The sequence below is a fragment of the Argopecten irradians genome, chromosome 12 (genome assembly GCF_041381155.1).
Source record: "Argopecten irradians isolate NY chromosome 12, Ai_NY, whole genome shotgun sequence".
Classification (NCBI taxonomy): Eukaryota; Metazoa; Mollusca; class Bivalvia; order Pectinida; family Pectinidae; genus Argopecten; species Argopecten irradians.
Window position 1 is genome coordinate 16,851,553 of NC_091145.1, and position 18,830 is coordinate 16,870,382.

An 18,830-nucleotide genomic window follows, 5' to 3' on the forward strand; every position below is an offset into this window, starting at 1 on the left:
TATTTTGCAGGCTTAGAGAGTGTGTCCCATTTCCCCATACTGGCAGCTACAGTAGGGATACTGGACCAGTTATTACTTAAGTCAGGAAAGGAAAAGTATGTACATTATGCAACTAGATAATAATATGTCAAACTTTTTGATAAACATATTCTTAAAATGTTTTAGTTATCAATTGCTTCTATTCATTATCAGTCTGTACAGTCAAAGCTATGTTGATCAATGTTACCTTCGTCTATACAATATATATATATATATGAAGTACATGTACTGTCAAACCTGTCTATAAAGACCACCAAAGGGATCTAGGAGAAATGGTCTGTATAACCAGGTGGTCTTTATACACAGGGCAAATAGTTGAAACTGGCAATCTGGAAAATGGTCTTAATAAGCAGGTGGCCGTTATACAGAAGTGGTGTTAATAAGCAGGTGGCCTTTATACAGAAGTGGTCTTAATAAGCAGGTGGCCGTTATGCAGAAGTGGTCTTAATAAGCAGGTGGCCTTTATACAGAAGTGGTCTTAATAAGCAGGTGGCCTTTATACAGAAGTGGTCTTAATAAGCAGGTGGCCTTTATACAGAAGTGGTCTTAATAAGCAGGTGGCCTTTATACAGAAGTGGTCTTAATAAGCAGGTGGCCTTTATACAGAAGTGGTCTTAATAAGCAGGTGGCCTTTATACAGAAGTGGTCTTAATAAGCAGGTGGCCGTTATGCAGAAGTGGTCTTAATAAGCAGGTGGCCTTTATACAGAAGTGGTCTTAATAAGCAGGTGGCCTTTATACAGAAGTGGACTTATTAAACAGGTGGTCTTTATACAGAATTTGGTCACTAAGGCGGATTTGACTACACATGAATGTAAATAAAATATGTAGTCACTTTATCCCTGTTATTTTCTGTATTTAAGTATGTATCTAAGTTTTCATCCCTCTATAATGGTTATAGCGTATTTGTTTAACAGTAAGACACGTGCCACGAAGAGTCTGCTGTCGGATGCTGGTTTCCAGATGTCTGCCCTTGAGTTTCTATTGGGCCCTACTGACCAGCCCCCTCCAACTGAAAATCCATGTGCACCTGAGAAACACAAGTTTTTCTCTCTTCAGAAATGTAAGCATGTGGTAAAATGATTGATGACCCAACGTTTTATTATTTTCGCCCAAACATAAAGAAAAAACTAGCTTTGCACATTATCATGCCAGGCCTCTATGGCCAAGTGGTCAAAATGTCCAGACATTTGCTTGACCCAACTTTTGATTATTTTCGCCGATACACAAAGAAAAAACTAGCTTTGCACATTTTCATGCCAGGCCTCTATGGCCAAGTGGTCAAAATGTCCAGACATTTGCTTGACCCAACTTTTGATTATTTTCGCCGATACACAAAGAAAAAACTAGCTTTGCACATTTTCATGCCAGGCCTCTATGGCCAAGTGGTCAAAATGTCCAGACATTTGCTTGACCCAACTTTTGATTATTTTCGCCGATACACAAAGAAAAAACTAGCTTTGCACATTTTCATGCCAGGCCTCTATGGCCAAGTGGTCAAAATGTCCAGACATTTGCTTGACCCAACTTTTGATTATTTTTGCCGATACACAAAGAAACAACTAGCTTTGCACATTTTCATGCCAGGCCTCTATGGCCAAGTGGTCAAAATGTCCAGACATTTGCTTGACCCAACTTTTGATTATTTTCGCCCATACATAAAGAAAAAACTAGCTTTGCACATTTTCTTGTCAGGCCTCTATGGCCAAGTGATTAAAATGTCCAGGCATGTTAACACAAGCCCTCCATCTCTGGATCGCGAGGTCAAATCCCATGTAGAGCAGTTGCCAGGTAATGACTGCTGGTTGGTGGTTTTTCTCTGGGTCCTCTGGTTTTCCTCCACCATCAAACATAGCACATCCTTTTAGGATATAAATTTAAGAAAAATATAACATGAATTTTATATTGTATTGTCACTTTTGCTCTATTGGCTATATTTTTTATCCATAAAATGATATCAAAACTCCAATCCATGAAAGAAAATACACACAAATATTTCTTGTTATACACTATACATGTGCCTTGTATTTGTGTTTCCATCTATAAGTGGTACTAAATGACTATGATGTATGTTTATTACAAATACTACATGTTATACACAATTTATGTACCTTGTATATGTGTTTCCATCTATAAGTGGTACTGAATGACTATGATGTATGTTTATTACAAATACTACATGTTATACACAATTTATGTACCTTGTATATGTGTTTCCATCTATAAGTGGTACTGAATGACTATGATGTTTGTTTATTACAAATACTACATGTTATACACAATTTATGTACCTTGTATATGTGTTTCCATCTATAAGTGGTACTGAATGACTATGATGTTTGTTTATTACAAATACTACATGTTATACACAATTTATGTACCTTGTATATGTGTTTTCATCTATAAGTGGTACTGAATGACTATGATGTATGTTTATTACAAATACTACATGTTATACACAATTTATGTACCTTGTATATGTGTTTCCATCTATAAGTGGTACTGAATGACTATGATGTTTGTTTATTACAAATACTACATGTTATACACAATTTATATTACAAATACTACATGTTATACACAATTTATGTACCTTGTATATGTGTTTCCATCTATAAGTGGTACTGAATGACTATGATGTTTGTTTATTACAAATACTACATGTTATACACAATTTATGTACCTTGTATATGTGTTTCCATCTATAAATGGTACTGTACTGAATGACTATGATGTTTGTTTATTACAAATACTACATGTTATACACAATTTATGTACCTTGTATATGTGTTTCCATCTATAAGTGGTACTGTACTGAATGACTATGATGTTTATTTATTACAAATACTACATGTTATACACAATTTATGTACCTTGTATTTGTGTTTCACTGAATGATTATGATGTTTGTTTATTACAAATACTACATGTTATACACAATTTATGTACCTTGTATATGTGTTTTCATCAATAACTACCACTGAATTATCTGTTACAGATGATGAGGTCAGTGAGGAAGAAATGACGACCGTAAAAGATTTCCTGGCTCACGTCAAACATCACCACGCTAACATCTCCAGTAAAGAAGAGGTATAATTACATTGCTCTGTAGTTAATACTGACATCATAATTGAAGTTCATTATGGCCAGTGTTAGCAAAGTTCTAGAAAATATTATTCCGGTAAATCCATTTTCTTTCGTGTGCGATCTGCTTTAACATATTTCAAAATCCAAGTAAATTTGTGAAAGTTTATCTTGTAAATTAGAATCATCATCATTTATATTCAGTGTTCTCCCTTAAGAATATTTTCCAAGGACCAACTGACCCTAAAAGTTACTGGTCCTGACTGAAAGTTACTGGTCCTTACAAAGTTGCAATTCATCTGGTAGTTTATATACTAGCAAAGTAATAGTTTTACTTGCAAAAATATCCACACATCTGTTTTAGTAAAGTTGACTGAAAACCAGAATATTAAGGAAATTTATTTTGTACAGTTTGATCTTCAGCCTTTCTACAATGCTACTGCTATTTTTGTTTTGTATATCTTTAGTACTCTATCAGAACTGGACCAAAAGTTGTCGGTTGAAAAACCAGTTGCATGGCAAATATTGTCTGCCCTACTATAAAGTTGCCTGTCACGGGCAGACAGACAGGCATTAATTTTGAACGCTGTTTATATTGATAGGAATTCCCGTTCATTTTTAAAATCCCTGAACATTAATCTTCACAAATTTGTTTTGAAATGAAGATCACCAAATTAAGTTGCCACAAAGGAAGAAAGTTGATTTTTAAAAAAGGAAAAGTTTTGTCCGGGAGAGAGAATATTGCTCAGCTATCTTAGAATAACAGGAAAATGATAATGAAATATGCATTTAAAAGAACCAAATGATGGGTAAAATTAAAGATGGTTTAGTGTTTTGATACTATATATCAATCTACAGGTAACTACTATAGCTGTACGTATTTTATGATGATTTTAGGTGATAAAGGAGGATGACTTGTGTACTATTTGCTATGCCTTCCCACTCTCTGCAAAGTTCTCTCCGTGTGGACATCTATCGTGCAGGTTTGTTTTCAACTTTAAAGGTTTTTTTTTTTCTTTATAATTACATGTATTGAATTGAATAGTTGAAGTTCAATGTAATATAGTTGCAGGATATTCTAACTTGAATTGATTTGAACTGATTTTTTTTATAGATCAGATACATTTATTCTTGATGAAGATGAAATAGAATATTGACTTGAATACAAATTTTACAGATATTCTTAACCTTGATTTGTATACAGAACTTTCAAAATGACTATTCATTACATAGTTGTGTGATCTTCAAAAATAGAGTGCCTATAGATTAACACACTTAAATAGATGTGTTATCTCCCTTTGACAGGAACTGTATCAGTTACCAGATGATGAGGAAAAAGGAATGCTTCTTCTGTAAGGTGGTCATCACAGAAGTTTGTGACCTTGACGGGAAAGTTATCATACAGAACACATCTGGTAGTAGTCACTGACCAGTCTGGACACTTACTAGGTAGTCGGTGGTCAAGGAATAAGGAGGCAAAACTGTCCTCATCCATGACAAGGAGTTGATGGGCAATGTGTAGGCAAAACATGGACTGTTCCCATTGAATGTTCGTGACAAGTAGCTGATGGTCAATGAGAAAGTTCAATTGACTGACCACTTGAAAGATTTGTGATATAGAGCAAATGATCAGAAGCTAAGACTTGTTCCAAGTAACTGACCACTCCAAAAGTTTGTGATGTGGAGACGAGAGTGATGAAGAGTGATATGAGATAACGACTCGAAGAGTTTATGGTTTAGGGGTCGACGTATACTGCTGGGATAGTAGGTAATGCGGTAATGGAGTTGATTGTCAGTGAATGTGTTACATATCCTCAGAGGAAAGATTTTGAACATCACAATCAAGTCAATGATTTCTTCATATTGACTGTATGTCAGTCTTAACTTACACCAGTCCTCAAGTCTATAGTATAGAGGATGTGCAGACCTTTCTCTGTCTGGAATGTGTATAAATGGACTAACCAGGACCTGTCCATCATTTACATCAAGGCTTTGGTTAAAATGTAGGCTAGTGAGGACCAGAGTTAGGCTGGTGGTGACCGACCTGTGATCTTTACATCATTTGGGCATGGGGCTCATGTAGCTAGTCAGTGTATTTGGCTTAAGCTTTGCAGTATTTCCTGGTCATAAATTTGAACAATCATAATAGATCTTCGGTTTTACCTGTACCAGTACCTAATCCCAAATTTAGGTTTTTGAATAGAATGAATTTTTCTTCATTATTTTTTTTTTCAAAATCCAAGATACATCAGCTTGTGTACGACTTAACATTGTTTTAAGGTGGGTTCAAATTGAGAAGTAAAACTTTCCCAGCTATGTATTTATATTTTGGAATTTTTAACATTTGGTTTGTAACAGTATACAAAAGTAAGTATAATTGCTAAACTTTCAGTAATTTTAATAATTAGCATTTTTCATGTTTTTTTTTAGAACTGAAATTAATTGGAATAGAAATCGGAACTGAAATTGTCGAAAACTTTGCTTCAGCTAGTACTTTATATACATAAATTCGTGTAACCAGTAATTAGTGTTAAGTTTTTAAAATTATTTAAAAATAAAAATTTCTAAGATTATGACCATGCCTATAAAACATATTTCTCAGAAACATATATTGTATCCATTCTATAAGTTATGGACAATCACCTAAACACCAATAATATAGAGGTTTGGTATGGGTTTATTTAGTTTAACATCCTATTAACAATCATAATCTGGCTACTTAACCAGATAGGTTTGAACTGGAGACCCAGAGGAACAGTACTAGAAGTGCCATAATTCACCGCAAATAAAACACCCCACTTAATTTTACAAATTTTCAAAATTAGGGAGATTGTCTACAAATAAGAACAAATTAGACCCCCACCAATTTTCCCTGTTTACCTATTTATGTCGGGACATCTTAACCACTCAGCAAATATTGGCCCCATTTCAGTGAAATACCGCAGATATTCAACAATTAGAAGTTCAATGGCAATTGTAAATGTAACATCAAGTAGGATCTAAGTGGAATGAGTTAAACTGGATTGATCATTTCTTTATATTGTTAAAATCAGTCCTTAGCAACTTCCCTAGCCAATGGATTCCGTACGATACCCTCTCAGTATGGTAAACTACTGAATACCCTCGGCAAGCAAAGTCGAGTCCAATACCAACTATACAGGAGTACTGTAACCCTAAAGGCTTTACTTGTTCCCCAGTACCATTACCGAAGTGCTTGTTTATTATTTGTATTTGTTTGATATTATGATAAATGATAAACACCTCACATATCCCAGTACAACCCCTTTAGCTGTCCTCATGTTGTTGCTGTCGTTGATGGGTAACCAAGACCTCGCATATCCCAGTACAACCCCTTTAGATGTCCTCATGTTGTTGCTGTCGTTGATGGGTAACCAACTGTGATATTTTTTTGTTATTAGTTTTCTGTTAGATTTCACATAGCCTGCTGATGAAGATTGATGGAATGTTGGTAATACAGCCTGCTGGCTTAACAACCATATTATGTATTGTGTATAATAAATTGACTGTAAAACATACTGAATGGCTTTTGTTTGTATTTCAAACTTGGGATATGTATTGCTGACTTTCAGCAATACTCAGTATATATATCCTTGTTATATATCGGGATCACCGACTCTCCCACCAGAAGAGCAAGTGACTTGTCATGTTTGGCCCCATTTACAATTTTGAAGACTTACTAAATGTGAAAATTGAACGGTGGTACACACAAGTAAATTGACTCTGACCTTCATGAAAGGAAACCTGGGATAAGGTAAGCAGACCAACAAATTTTTGTCAAAGATAATGTTCCACCTGTTACCTTAAACTTGTACAGTAATGCATGTTTATAACGAACACACTTACATGGAATTGGTGATTATGACATATTCATTCCCCATCAAGGTTTCTATAATATTATCTTTAAAATCAATGAATAACAAACTATGAACTCAAAGTGATTTCATTGGTCCCCAGAGGTTCGTTATAACTATTTTGTACTGAATTTCTATATGGAAGTTTGCGAGTAAATTTTAAGTATCGGTAATGACAACAAAGCTGAAAATTTATTGTCACATTTTATTTTGTTTTCTCAATAGAGATTTTGTATCGCTCCATACACATTCATGCATCAGTCAAACTCTATGATAGTGTCAATACTGGTGCTACCCACACACCAGTCACATCCGTCTCAATCATTCCAAAAATAAACAAATGACACCTGCTTATATTAATTATATAACCATCATCAAAATTGCTATATCATATTTCTAGACTGCTTGTTCACAACCAAAATCTGGATTGTTTCATAAACATATCAAATTGTTATTTAAATAATAATGAGAATTGTTTAGAAGTGTTTTTCTTCGAAATTTTGGTTTATAATTTATACCAATTCAAATTGCAAAAACAAATTAATATACACATTTATCTAAAAGTCAGCAATACTACACAGATGCATGCATTGTTATAGTGTAAACCAGCTTATGTTTGCAGAAAATTATTTTCTCAAATTTATGCCTAACACCCTTCTTGGAACATTTTCTGTGCCAATAATGTTCGTTTTTGTGATTTTTGATAATCTGCAAAGAAATATGTGAAATAACTTTGCATGCAAAAATAAGTTGATTTACAATATAATGTATGATCCTAATTTCCTGAATCATAGACCATACACCAGCACATGTATAGGATATACCTTCTACGCAGTCACTACCAAGTATTTCTTGCACATACAGTATTACATACTCGCTTCTCATTCCGCTCATGCTTGCAACTGTCATTCACAAACCACCAGTGTTCACTCAGCGATGATGATCACATTTCAGTTGATTGAAGTAATTGTTTTTACAATTTCATCTTATTTACAGAAAATATAACTTATAGATACAACGAAGATCAACATCCGAACACCAATATGACCATGTCACTACTAGATTCCATTTTACAGTTTCTATTTATGTATCTTGTACATGTGCACATGTGCTGTCTTTGAAGACTAAAAAGCAGAGGTTGAGTAGTTTTCTCAATTAAAAGCTTTCCTGGGTCAATGATGTATGATTTCACACAAATAATGAGATGTTAATCGATATGTAATACTTTTAGCTGCCGTACTAGAACAAACTGACAAAATTTCTTTCTCAATGTCTGAATTGAAAATTGATGAATTGATGTTAAACTAAATGGTATATGCGTTTACTTCTGAGATGTAATTTGTTTTTATTAAATGCACGACGTTTCATATTAGGCTTTTAACCTCAGCATTGAAATCTTTTAACACAAATGAAAAAGGTTCTGGTTGTAATAATATTTTGGAGACAGAATGTTCATGTAGCATCAGCAAGTATAGTTACTTCATTACTGTATCTTCAAAGGTGAATTTAATATCCTGCATTGATAAAATATGTGGTTAAAGTCACCAATATATAGACACCACAATATGTCAATGCAACTAGCTGAAGGAAACACTAATAAAATACATCAATAAAGCTTAAGTAAATTAAAATCAGAAATTGCAATGATAGATTGCCGAACACTTTTCATTATGTTCTATAATTGTGACAATGTCTAAGATAACGAGCATGTACAATGTTTGTATCACAATAAATAGGTTTCACATAGAACTGTAGTAACAATTCATATTGTAACACTGGTGGTTCTGTACCAACAACTCACATACACAGATATTAAAACTTAGTTTTTTTGTAAAATAAATGATTCACAGTGGACTATGAATGGATGATCTTTTTTTTCACAGGAGTCCTGAGCGAAGAATTTAGATGCCATATAATGATTCCAACAACTATGCACAACATTCACTCCGCAGCTAATCCTGTTCCATGGGCGTAGCGACAGATTCACATACATCAGAACTACTTTGAGTTTCTACTTTCATTTCCTCCACACAACTGGTGTCTGTTTCATTGTTTGTTGTACTCTCCACTTTGCCTGTGTTGTCCGCTACACTATCACTAGTAGGAACTGAAGACTCAGTTTCCATGCTGTCTGTAGTGGAGTCTGATTGTACCGTAGATGATGGAGTGGTCTCTTCTGAAGGGGTAGGATGGGGACAGTCGGAGGAGGAGGATTCCACAGAACTATCTGCTGTGTCAGTGACATCCTGTGAAACAGATAATGATGATGATGACTCCGAGTCCTCGGATACACGGTCATCATTTGTAGTCACACTTATTTCCGACTCTTTTGAAGCACTTTCCTCTAGTTCCTTGACAGGTTCTGGTGATGATGATGAGGACAGCGATGACGACGATGAGATTTGGTCACTATCCTGTGCATCACTACTGACAGATAAATCCTCCCCTTCCTCCTCCTCCTGACCTTGTGGCTCAGTTGGTTTAGAACTCTCACTTTCAGGGGCTGTATCTACCTCCACATTTTTAGTACTTTGTTCAGCATCTGAGCTCGGTTGTACATCTGCAAAGAAAATTTTGATGTTGCCATTATTAGATAGTGAATGGGACCACAGCAACTTGTCAAATTTGAAATGAATTCTATAAATCTATAGAATACAAAATTTGCTAATTATACCACTAATAACAAAACTACTACTACATCACATATTAGATTTTGTCATAATTGTATTTTTACCTTTTTCTGGCTCCGTACTGGACTGCAGAGGCGTGACCACAGTGTCGGACACTTCACTTTTAGTGGCGGTGGTACCTGTGTTACTGTCGGTAGGACCTGTGGTGAGAGTTGCCTCACTAGACAAAGAGACATTACCAGAGTCTGTAGGTGCCACACTTCCTGTAGGTGCCACATTTTCCTGGTTTTTGATTTCGGGCACAGCTTGTTGTTCAGTTTGGGCCAGGGTAGGTTGGATCTTTTCTCCATCACTGGCAGGAAAATTTGGTGAGGGGGACGAGTCACTGTCATACAGAGGGTTTGACAACTCCTTACCGAGTTCTGGACTAAAAACTCGGTCTGATGGCCAGGTGGTCTGTTGCGATGACGGTGTGGGAAACGTTGAAAAATGAGGCTTGTTTTCAGGACGATTTCCATTATAACCATTCATATCAAGTCCATTCATCATGGGTCTGGAATCAGACACTATCTTCCTGTAAAAGTACATTTGTATTTGAATAATCCAGTGTTTAAATAAATATTTTGGTGGCAAATTTTAAAATCTTGATACATATTTTTTTCATTACCACAAAATGAGTATTTTGCTGGCGAAAATTAAAATAATGATACAATTTTTTTTTATCATTTTAGACTGTCAATAAGGAGGATAATCTTCCATTCAGAGAAAAGATATTTCAATGAGTGATTGACCTTTCATATTAGAGATAATCTTACCTTCCAAATGGATCCACTGTACTCACAACCAGCACATTCTGAAGCAGGAAGTATTTACATCAAGACTCGTGTAAAATTAAGACAAAAAGCTTGACAGCAGTTTCTGTACAATTTTCAATTTTTCAATGTTCCCAACTTAAGTACATTTCAACTAACATAGATGTTTTCTGATCACAGACTATGATTCTACCAGGGATCTATTTAAACCTTTAAGTCTAAACTCAATATTAAAGTTTAAATCTTACATTGACAACATTAGCAAAATCAATACCTAATAATGGTATGTGGGTTATCTATTGGTAGCTATATATATATATAGTTGAATATATAATATGGATGAAAGAGTGACTAGCACTGATGCCAAAACTATAGGTAATGTCATGGTAAGTGATTTGTGTGATAAAGTTTAGGCCAAACACCCTTAATAAAACACAACATGATACCTTTTCTATTCCTCGCAAGAACTTGTCTGTCCTCTTGTAATGCTTCTTTGGCTCTGTGACTAGTTCACATAGTCTCTGAATGGTAAAAGGTGCCCTGAAAGCCAAACACATTTATCAGATGTTTTCTAGTATGTTTATTGTTAAATACTTTAACCGCAGATACAATAATACCTTTAGCAAATTTAGTTGATCACTACATCAGCAGGCTGTTGCTAGTCTGGATAACTCGGTCACAGCGTGAGTGATGTTATCGACAGTGCTGGCAGATAGCTCAACTGACAACCTTTGAAATATTTGACAGTTATGACAATAGAAACAGTCAACTGAAGGCAACGATTAGGTATAAACTGTAAATTAACAAATAGAAACATTTATTTGATGTGAAACAAAGAACCTTCATATAGAAATAACACCATTCAACATAATAAATAGCTTAAAATACTTTAATACTTTAATGGCTATATGATTAAATCAATAATCTAGATTTAAATTCGTGTATTGCACATAACATAACGTAGTTATTGATTTATCACCTATATGATGCCTAAGACATGTTTAAAGACCTTGACGAGAGGTAATAGATATAACTCTGTCCATAAATAGGTTTTGACTTACCCTTGGAACTCTTCTAAGGAACACACCACCCTCTTTTTCATTTCTTCAAACTTGACGTTTTCCACATTGGGGCAGTTCTGTAGATGGTCAGCTGGGAAATCCTGGTTAAACTGTGTGATGACAGAATCCAATTTGTGGATGAAGAGGATTTTTAGCTGTTGCCATGGGAAGCTGTAATTATAGAACACGTCTTGGTTAATTATACAGCCTTTTTTGGTGACAGAAGGAAATAAAGCTATATTTAGAAAGAAAATTAAACGTGTATAGTACATTATTTATTATGTATAGTCATAATAGACACAATACTTTTTTCAGCATTTCCAATTTTTTAAACTAATGAATTTCTTAAACTAATAAATTTTAATTTTCAATTTTCTCTTCTTTTTTTTTTTTGCAATTCTAATGCAGTTGGGATGAAGCAAAATAGTTTTTAACAAATAAAATATATCTCTAGTAAAACCATCCCCTTTTTTTCTTCTCTTGACATGAAATCAAGACTTGTGCATATATCTAACCTGATCTAGACCATAAATTTAATTCCTATTTATTCCTGGTTCCTATTATATATAGACTGAATCTGTACATATATTTCTGATTTTGTACACAACAAACTGATTAAAAGTTTTGGGTAGGCACCATTTTCTATAGCAGGGGTTGACAACAGAAGCTTGGCAGCCTGTGTTGCCTTTATTTGTTGGACTGCGAGGTTGTCTTAACCCAGGAATCCAGCTTGCTGCCTGTACTTTTCATTCTTCTACTTTCTTAAAATAGGGAAAATCATATTATGGAAATCTTTTGGTGTAAAAATGCTGACTTAGCAACTAAATCAAATAATTTGTTAGATTTTATAATAGGTTGGTAGAATTAACAGAAACATGTTTTTTTCAAACTCAATTGGGCCAAGCAAAAAGCACTTGGATGAACAAATGTATGAACCAACTGATGGAGTCTATAATTTACTATAAACACATCTTGAAGGAGATGAAAAGGGGCATGGTATTGCTGGTCTATCAAATGTTTTGTAATTACAGTATATTATATATCAAGGTGTTAATTACAGATTGCTGTCAACAGGCTTGGGAAATGTACTAATCTGCTTGGATTTGGCCATCGGGTAAGTTAACATCACACAAGTGAATGTTAACAGCACTCTGATTATGACCTGGACCTTAATTATATTATACTCTGTATGTCTTGGTTAATATCCATAATTATAGGTGGCAATCAACTGAATATAGTCATAACAACACTATACAATGCCACATAGGTTTAATGATCTGGAAAATATTGTGGACAAGTGAAAATGACATTCGAAAAAGTAGATTTTCGAGGACTTGTCCGACAGATAAGTACATTTCAAAGTTTTTCCACGGCCCTGTGACAGAGCGTGATGTTCTAAATGGCGGATCTGTTGGTTATCACGTTGCAGAATCAAGAGGCAATATATGCTATAAACAATCATCCTGATTTAGTATTACAAAACTTTCAACATGTTTACTGGAATGACTTGACCTAACTAAAGAAATTGTTTACGCATAGAGTTAATGTCATAAATAATATTTACTAAAAAAAATATAAGGAAACAAACTAAAGCGAAATCTCATACTAAACAGCTATTTCATTAAAAAAAAAACCACATATAGATTGGTAAAGAGCCATTTCATCAAAACAAACTGAAATTGGCAAATATCCAAAAGCGCAAAAACGTGCTAGTATACTTTTTACGTTATTTTATTTCATATTTAGACAGACGAGAACATAAAATGGAATTATGGCAGTAAAGCGTATATCTGTTGTTGAATACGATATTTATAACGCCTTGTCAATCGCTAAGACGATTTCAGTAACAACCACGTTGTTTATCAAAACACTATCATCGTCACACTTCACACTGACACTGTTTACTTCGGCGCCCCTTTGTTCTCATATGGAGAGCAATACATGACAAATATTCACTTGTCGAACATATCTAAATTTGATATAAAAACTTTTTTAATATAACCATCAAACACTTCCCCAATTTGAAAATAACAAGCTGATGAGATTCGTGTTTGAATGTACTCACAGGGTTTCTCCTGTTTTCGCCACCCGTCGAAGATACTGATCCAGGACCGGTGGTATGTCGGGGGTCGGTTTCTTCTCGTAGCCTGACAAGGAAAATGTCAACATATATCAATTTATTTCACCAAGAAACAAAAGATAAAACTCTAATATAAATTTAGACATAGACATCACACACAACTTACAGCACAGGGCGTCCAATACATCCTCTTGGTTTTCCATGTTTATTTCCTCTGCGCAAACCATGGAGGTCGATGATGGCGGCGCGGAAGTGACGTCAAATATGCGAGAAAAACTCATCCAAATTATATTTGCCCATTATCGAATAGGGGTAATAACTTGAAATTTAATTTTTAATACAAGTGTATGTATATTTTTAGATAAAATATACTACACATGCTATGACCATAATTATACCTCTTTTTCGATAATACTTGAAAATCTGTAGATATTTTTAATTGGAAAGTATATCATACGGTGTTGCATCCTCCTACCCCCTTGTTTATTAGACGATTAAAACCGCCCTGCTATCGGTGAAGTCTCGTCACCACCTGCAAATCTCGATATGTAAATATGGCGCGGTAAATCATGTAGAACGAAGGAAACGGAAACTTTAGTGACAGCTCTGCATGGTCGTTCTTAGGTAAAAAAAAGGTGAGTTGCTCGTTTAAAATTTATTCACGATCCAGAAATAATTAGAGGGTTGCCGTGATTTTGGATTACACTATATCTCATAAAACTGTTGCCAAAACTAACAGATGTACGAAGATAAACCTAGGAGTGACTGTTATAATTGGACCAACCCACCTGTAATTTTCACCTGTACCAAGGTAATGTATATGTCAGGCTGTCTGATACAGCGGATACTATAACACTTTCGACAGAGTTGCGTTTGCTGTATCACTTTTTATAACTATTCGTATTTGTTGGTTTCAAAGGGAAATAGACCATTGATCATATCTCAGGTAATGTTTACAAAATACAGGTGTGCAAACAAAAGTACACATTTGTAAAAGACACGTAACATACATTGTTTACACTTTGTTTATGTCAAATTTTGAGAAGAAAACGCGTGTGAAAATTCAATATGGTATATGTTTAATTGTAAGGACTTGAATGTATACGTAGTAAATAACAATATTATTTCTAGGAGATTTTCATGTGCAACTCTTTTTGCATTACATTCAGCTCGATTGTTTGGTCTATAATTATGTAGTTGCAACAATATTCAGAAAAAATGACTATATAAGAAAATTTGACATGGAAGCAATAACATATAAAAACCTTTGCAGGAATGAACATAGAATAACACTTTCATTTACGATTGAGACAAAATAAACAAAAGATGTGTGTACATAATATAGAGGTGTATGTTTATTCAGGCGGCATAGGTAAGTGTGAGGTAAGTGTGAGGTCAGTGGTACATACAGGTGCCCACTACACTTATCAGAGGTACAGATAACACCCAGTATACAATGCTAATGATATTGACTTGTATACCTCTATACCCTCTGAATGACAACAATATATTATATCGTATCATAGATATATCATGTTGTAATTCTATTTTTAGCTTGTATTTATTTTTTTCCCCATATAAATTAAGATTGAAATATTAAAATGTTCAATAGTTGAAGTAACCAATTACCATCACCTTAGATACTCTCAATATAAAATCCATCAACCTTTTTGTGAAAATAGTATTGGTTACATTACACATCCAAGATTGAGATCAACATTGTTTTTTTCACTAATAGTTTACTGTAGGGCAGCTAGATGTCATCATTTTATGTCAACAAAAAACCTGAGTTATTTCTTGTTTGTTCCTGCAACCTGCACCTTCCCAGTTCTCAGACCCTTCTAATCATATTAAAACAGACTGAGACCGTATACCAACACCACTGTTCTGCGTTGAGAGCCAAATTAATTATGTTACATGTCTGTTGACTGTCCTTCAGGTGTGTCCCTGTCAAGATTGTCAAAGATGCAAGTGTATACATAATGACATGTCAAAGATATGTTGAATCACATTCTCTTCCTTTAGTTCAGTAATGGTAAATCACCTTGACCATCAAGTGTTTGAATAATCTATTTATATATCGACAATAAAAAAAATGAATACATTTTTGCAAATGTTTTATGCATTTATTCATGTAATATTGTATTTGTATTTACGTTGTTCTCCGTAAATTGTGTACTTTTTCTCAATTAATTTCTCCCCAGTCCTTATTAATCATTATTAAGTTAATTGAAATAAATTATATTAGAATCAACATCATGTCTCATTGAAACTAACATAAACTGTTATTAACTTTGTATAGTCTTTAGCTGAGTTATCCCCCTTTGTTTGTCAAATCCAATTACAGGTTATAAATAATGTTATGTAACATGACACATGACCCAGTCGACCGCACTTGCCTTCAAATGTAGTTCGCATATTTGTAAAACCTGTTATTTTACTCCTAGGTAATCCAAGATTACTTTTATATCATTTTAATGCTTTAGGTTGGGAGATATGCTTGGCAAATTCTTCTCATTACTTGACTTTAAAACTTTGTAAAGTGAACTGTTTATTGCCCTACCAGGTAAATATATTTTAGGTCATCTGACCCGAAGGATCAGGATGACCTATAGTCGTCATGTTTCGTCACAGCTGCCATCATGAAAACACATTTTGAACTTCTTCTCAAGTTCTGGCTAAAACCTGCATGAAATGATCCTGACATGGTCCCGACAAAGTATTGTTACATCTCTGGTTGATCCCAAATCGAAGATGGCTACCATGACACTATATCTGATTAATTTCCTATATGTTAAGGCCCTTGGGCCTCTTGTTTGAAACAAAATTTGTTGAAAGAAATTGAAAATGATACTGACATGGTCCTGAGAAAGTGACACCTTATATTATTAATTTTACTATTGCCAAGGTAGTCAGATGACCGTTAAGGCCCTTTGAGCCTCTTGTTAAGAAATACTTTTGTCTACCATCCATAACCACCCCTGCTTGATTAACCTGTTTTACTTTTTAAAATCTAGGTATTTATCCAGTTGATTCATTGCTTAGATCAGTACTAAGATAGGGACTTTTGTTAGACATTTGAAAGAAAGACAAGACTATATGTAATTTTGAGCCAGTATGTCTGATGTACCCACTGGTGGACTATTAGATTACATACCTACAGCCTACACTAGTACCTAAACATAGACCTTAATGTATCCAGACATTAAGATGATTAACTGAGCATTTAGGTAAGAGTAGTGTTTGTTTACATTATACCTTACTTATATATATACATATATTGCAATATGTTACTTGTGTCAAAAGTTAAACTTGCTTTAAAGGACACCTGTCTATAAAAGACAGACTCGTTAATCCCATTTGGTACAATTTACTTCATGCAAAATGTAACTGTATGCCTGTATATAAAGGAGATTTTCATTTACTGTAATGTCCTTTTGGTGTCCATTTATAGAGAAATTTGACTGTACATCATTTTATTCATATTTTTGTCAATAGGTTTTCGAGACCAAATTTCTAAAACACTATAGTCCAAAAGTAAAACTGAAATTAATTACTTGAAATAAATGAAGTTTTCAATTATTTTTTTATGTTGACAAATTTTAATTTTCACAATTTTTGTTAATACTGCGATGATTTTCACAACTCTGAAGGCCCCGGCCCCAGTTCCACAAAAGTGAGAGAGAGCCCTGCTGACCTATAAATGCCCCTGTCCATATATATATATAAAAAAAAACTCTTCTTCAGATTTATTTGTGACTTAATATGTTAGACAATTTTCATATATGTGTGTGTTTTGTGATATGTTTGTTGGGTTCTAATTTACTATACCCAATCTCTTATGTACCTTGGACGTTTATTGGGTTGAATAAGGTATGTTTATTCAGAAGTTAACTACCTGTATAGAGTTGATTCCCTTGTTTTTAGACATCTCTAGAGTATTGTTTCATTTGTTAACATTATTTCTATCTTCAACTAAAAGTTTTGTAAATTAGATATCTATTTCTTAGACACCGGTTCACTACAAGTATGCCTTTGAAGTTTGCATGTTTAAAGCCTTCTGTGGTTATAGAAGTCCAGGCGTCTGAGTTTAGGGAATCCCACGAAGGCGATCAAAGATGAAAGTCTACCTGTCTTTATTAAGCAGAATCAACAAAAACACGATGTAAAGGTTATGGGTCTTTGACATGCAAGGGATAATGATCGCAATGTCTGTTGATTTTACTCAAACTTAAGTTTCTACCAAAGAGATTTTGAGATGGTTTTTAAAGATATATTTATACTAGAGATGTGTGATATATGTTAAGAGGAAGATGTTCAGATTTTGTTGTTTTTAAATTGTAGAAAAGAAAAAAACCATGACTCCTCAATAATGAATTATATCTAGATGGTACAGTGTAGGGCCTGTATATGCTGACCTGTTCATTAATTCAACAGGTATTGATTGGCACCTGATAGGTGTGATAAAGGCATCAACTGTAACATAGAATGATGCTACAGGTAGGTATACAGGTAGATATACACCTGTACAGGTACTGTAGTTACCAACTGTAGGACAGGATAATGTACAGGTAGGTATACAGGTAGATATACACCTGTACAGGTACTGTAGTTACCAACTGTAGGATAGGATAATGTACAGGTAGGTATACAGGTAGATATACACCTGTACAGGTACTGTAGTTACCAACTGTAGGACAGGATAATGTACAGGTAGGTATACAGGTAGATATACACCTATACAGGTACTGTAGTTACCAACTGTAGGACAGGATAATGTACAGGTAGGTATACAGGTAGATATACACCTATACAGGTACTGTAGTTACCAACTGTAGGATAGGATAATGTACAGGTAGATATACACCTGTACAGATAGGTATACAGGTAGATATACACCTATACAGGTACTGTAGTTACCAACTGTAGGATAGGATAATGTACAGGTAGGTATACAGGTAGATATACACCTATACAGGTACTGTAGTTACCAACTGTAGGATAGGATAATGTACAGGTAGGTATACAGGTAGATATACACCTGTACAGGTACTGTAGTTACCAACTGTAGGACAGGATAATGTACAGGGTAGGTATACACCTGTATAGGTACTGTAGTTACCAACTATAGGATAGGATAATGTACAGATAGGTATACAGGTAGATATACACCTGTACAGGTACTGTAGTTACCAACTGTAGGTTAGGATAATGTACAGGCAGGTATACAGGTAGATATACACCTATACAGGT

The 18,830-nt window shown here is 34.5% G+C and overlaps 2 protein-coding genes across 3 annotated transcripts in view; one reads left to right on the plus strand and one right to left on the minus strand.

The window, feature by feature from the left end:
- Positions 1-6,658, plus strand: part of LOC138304778 (E3 ubiquitin-protein ligase RNF123-like) — a 31,436-nt gene extending 24,778 nt beyond the window's left edge. For both annotated transcript variants that reach the window (XM_069245050.1, XM_069245051.1), the window contains 5 exons: positions 11-95; positions 956-1,101; positions 3,037-3,128; positions 4,020-4,105; positions 4,428-6,658. In XM_069245050.1, coding sequence (XP_069101151.1) covers positions 11-95; positions 956-1,101; positions 3,037-3,128; positions 4,020-4,105; positions 4,428-4,551 — 533 coding nt within the window. In that variant the 3' untranslated portion in view covers positions 4,552-6,658. The remainder of the gene's footprint in view (positions 1-10; positions 96-955; positions 1,102-3,036; positions 3,129-4,019; positions 4,106-4,427) is intronic.
- A 527-nt stretch (positions 6,659-7,185) lies between these two features.
- LOC138336777 (serine/threonine-protein phosphatase 4 regulatory subunit 2-A-like) lies at positions 7,186-13,892 on the minus strand. Its single transcript, XM_069286341.1, is given in 8 exon segments — positions 7,186-9,554; positions 9,729-10,198; positions 10,440-10,477; positions 10,883-10,976; positions 11,498-11,668; positions 13,563-13,644; positions 13,744-13,837; positions 13,839-13,892. Coding segments are annotated over 8 exon segments (1,596 nt in total). The 5' UTR covers positions 13,878-13,892; the 3' UTR covers positions 7,186-8,946.
- Between the last annotated feature and the right edge of the window lie 4,938 nt (positions 13,893-18,830).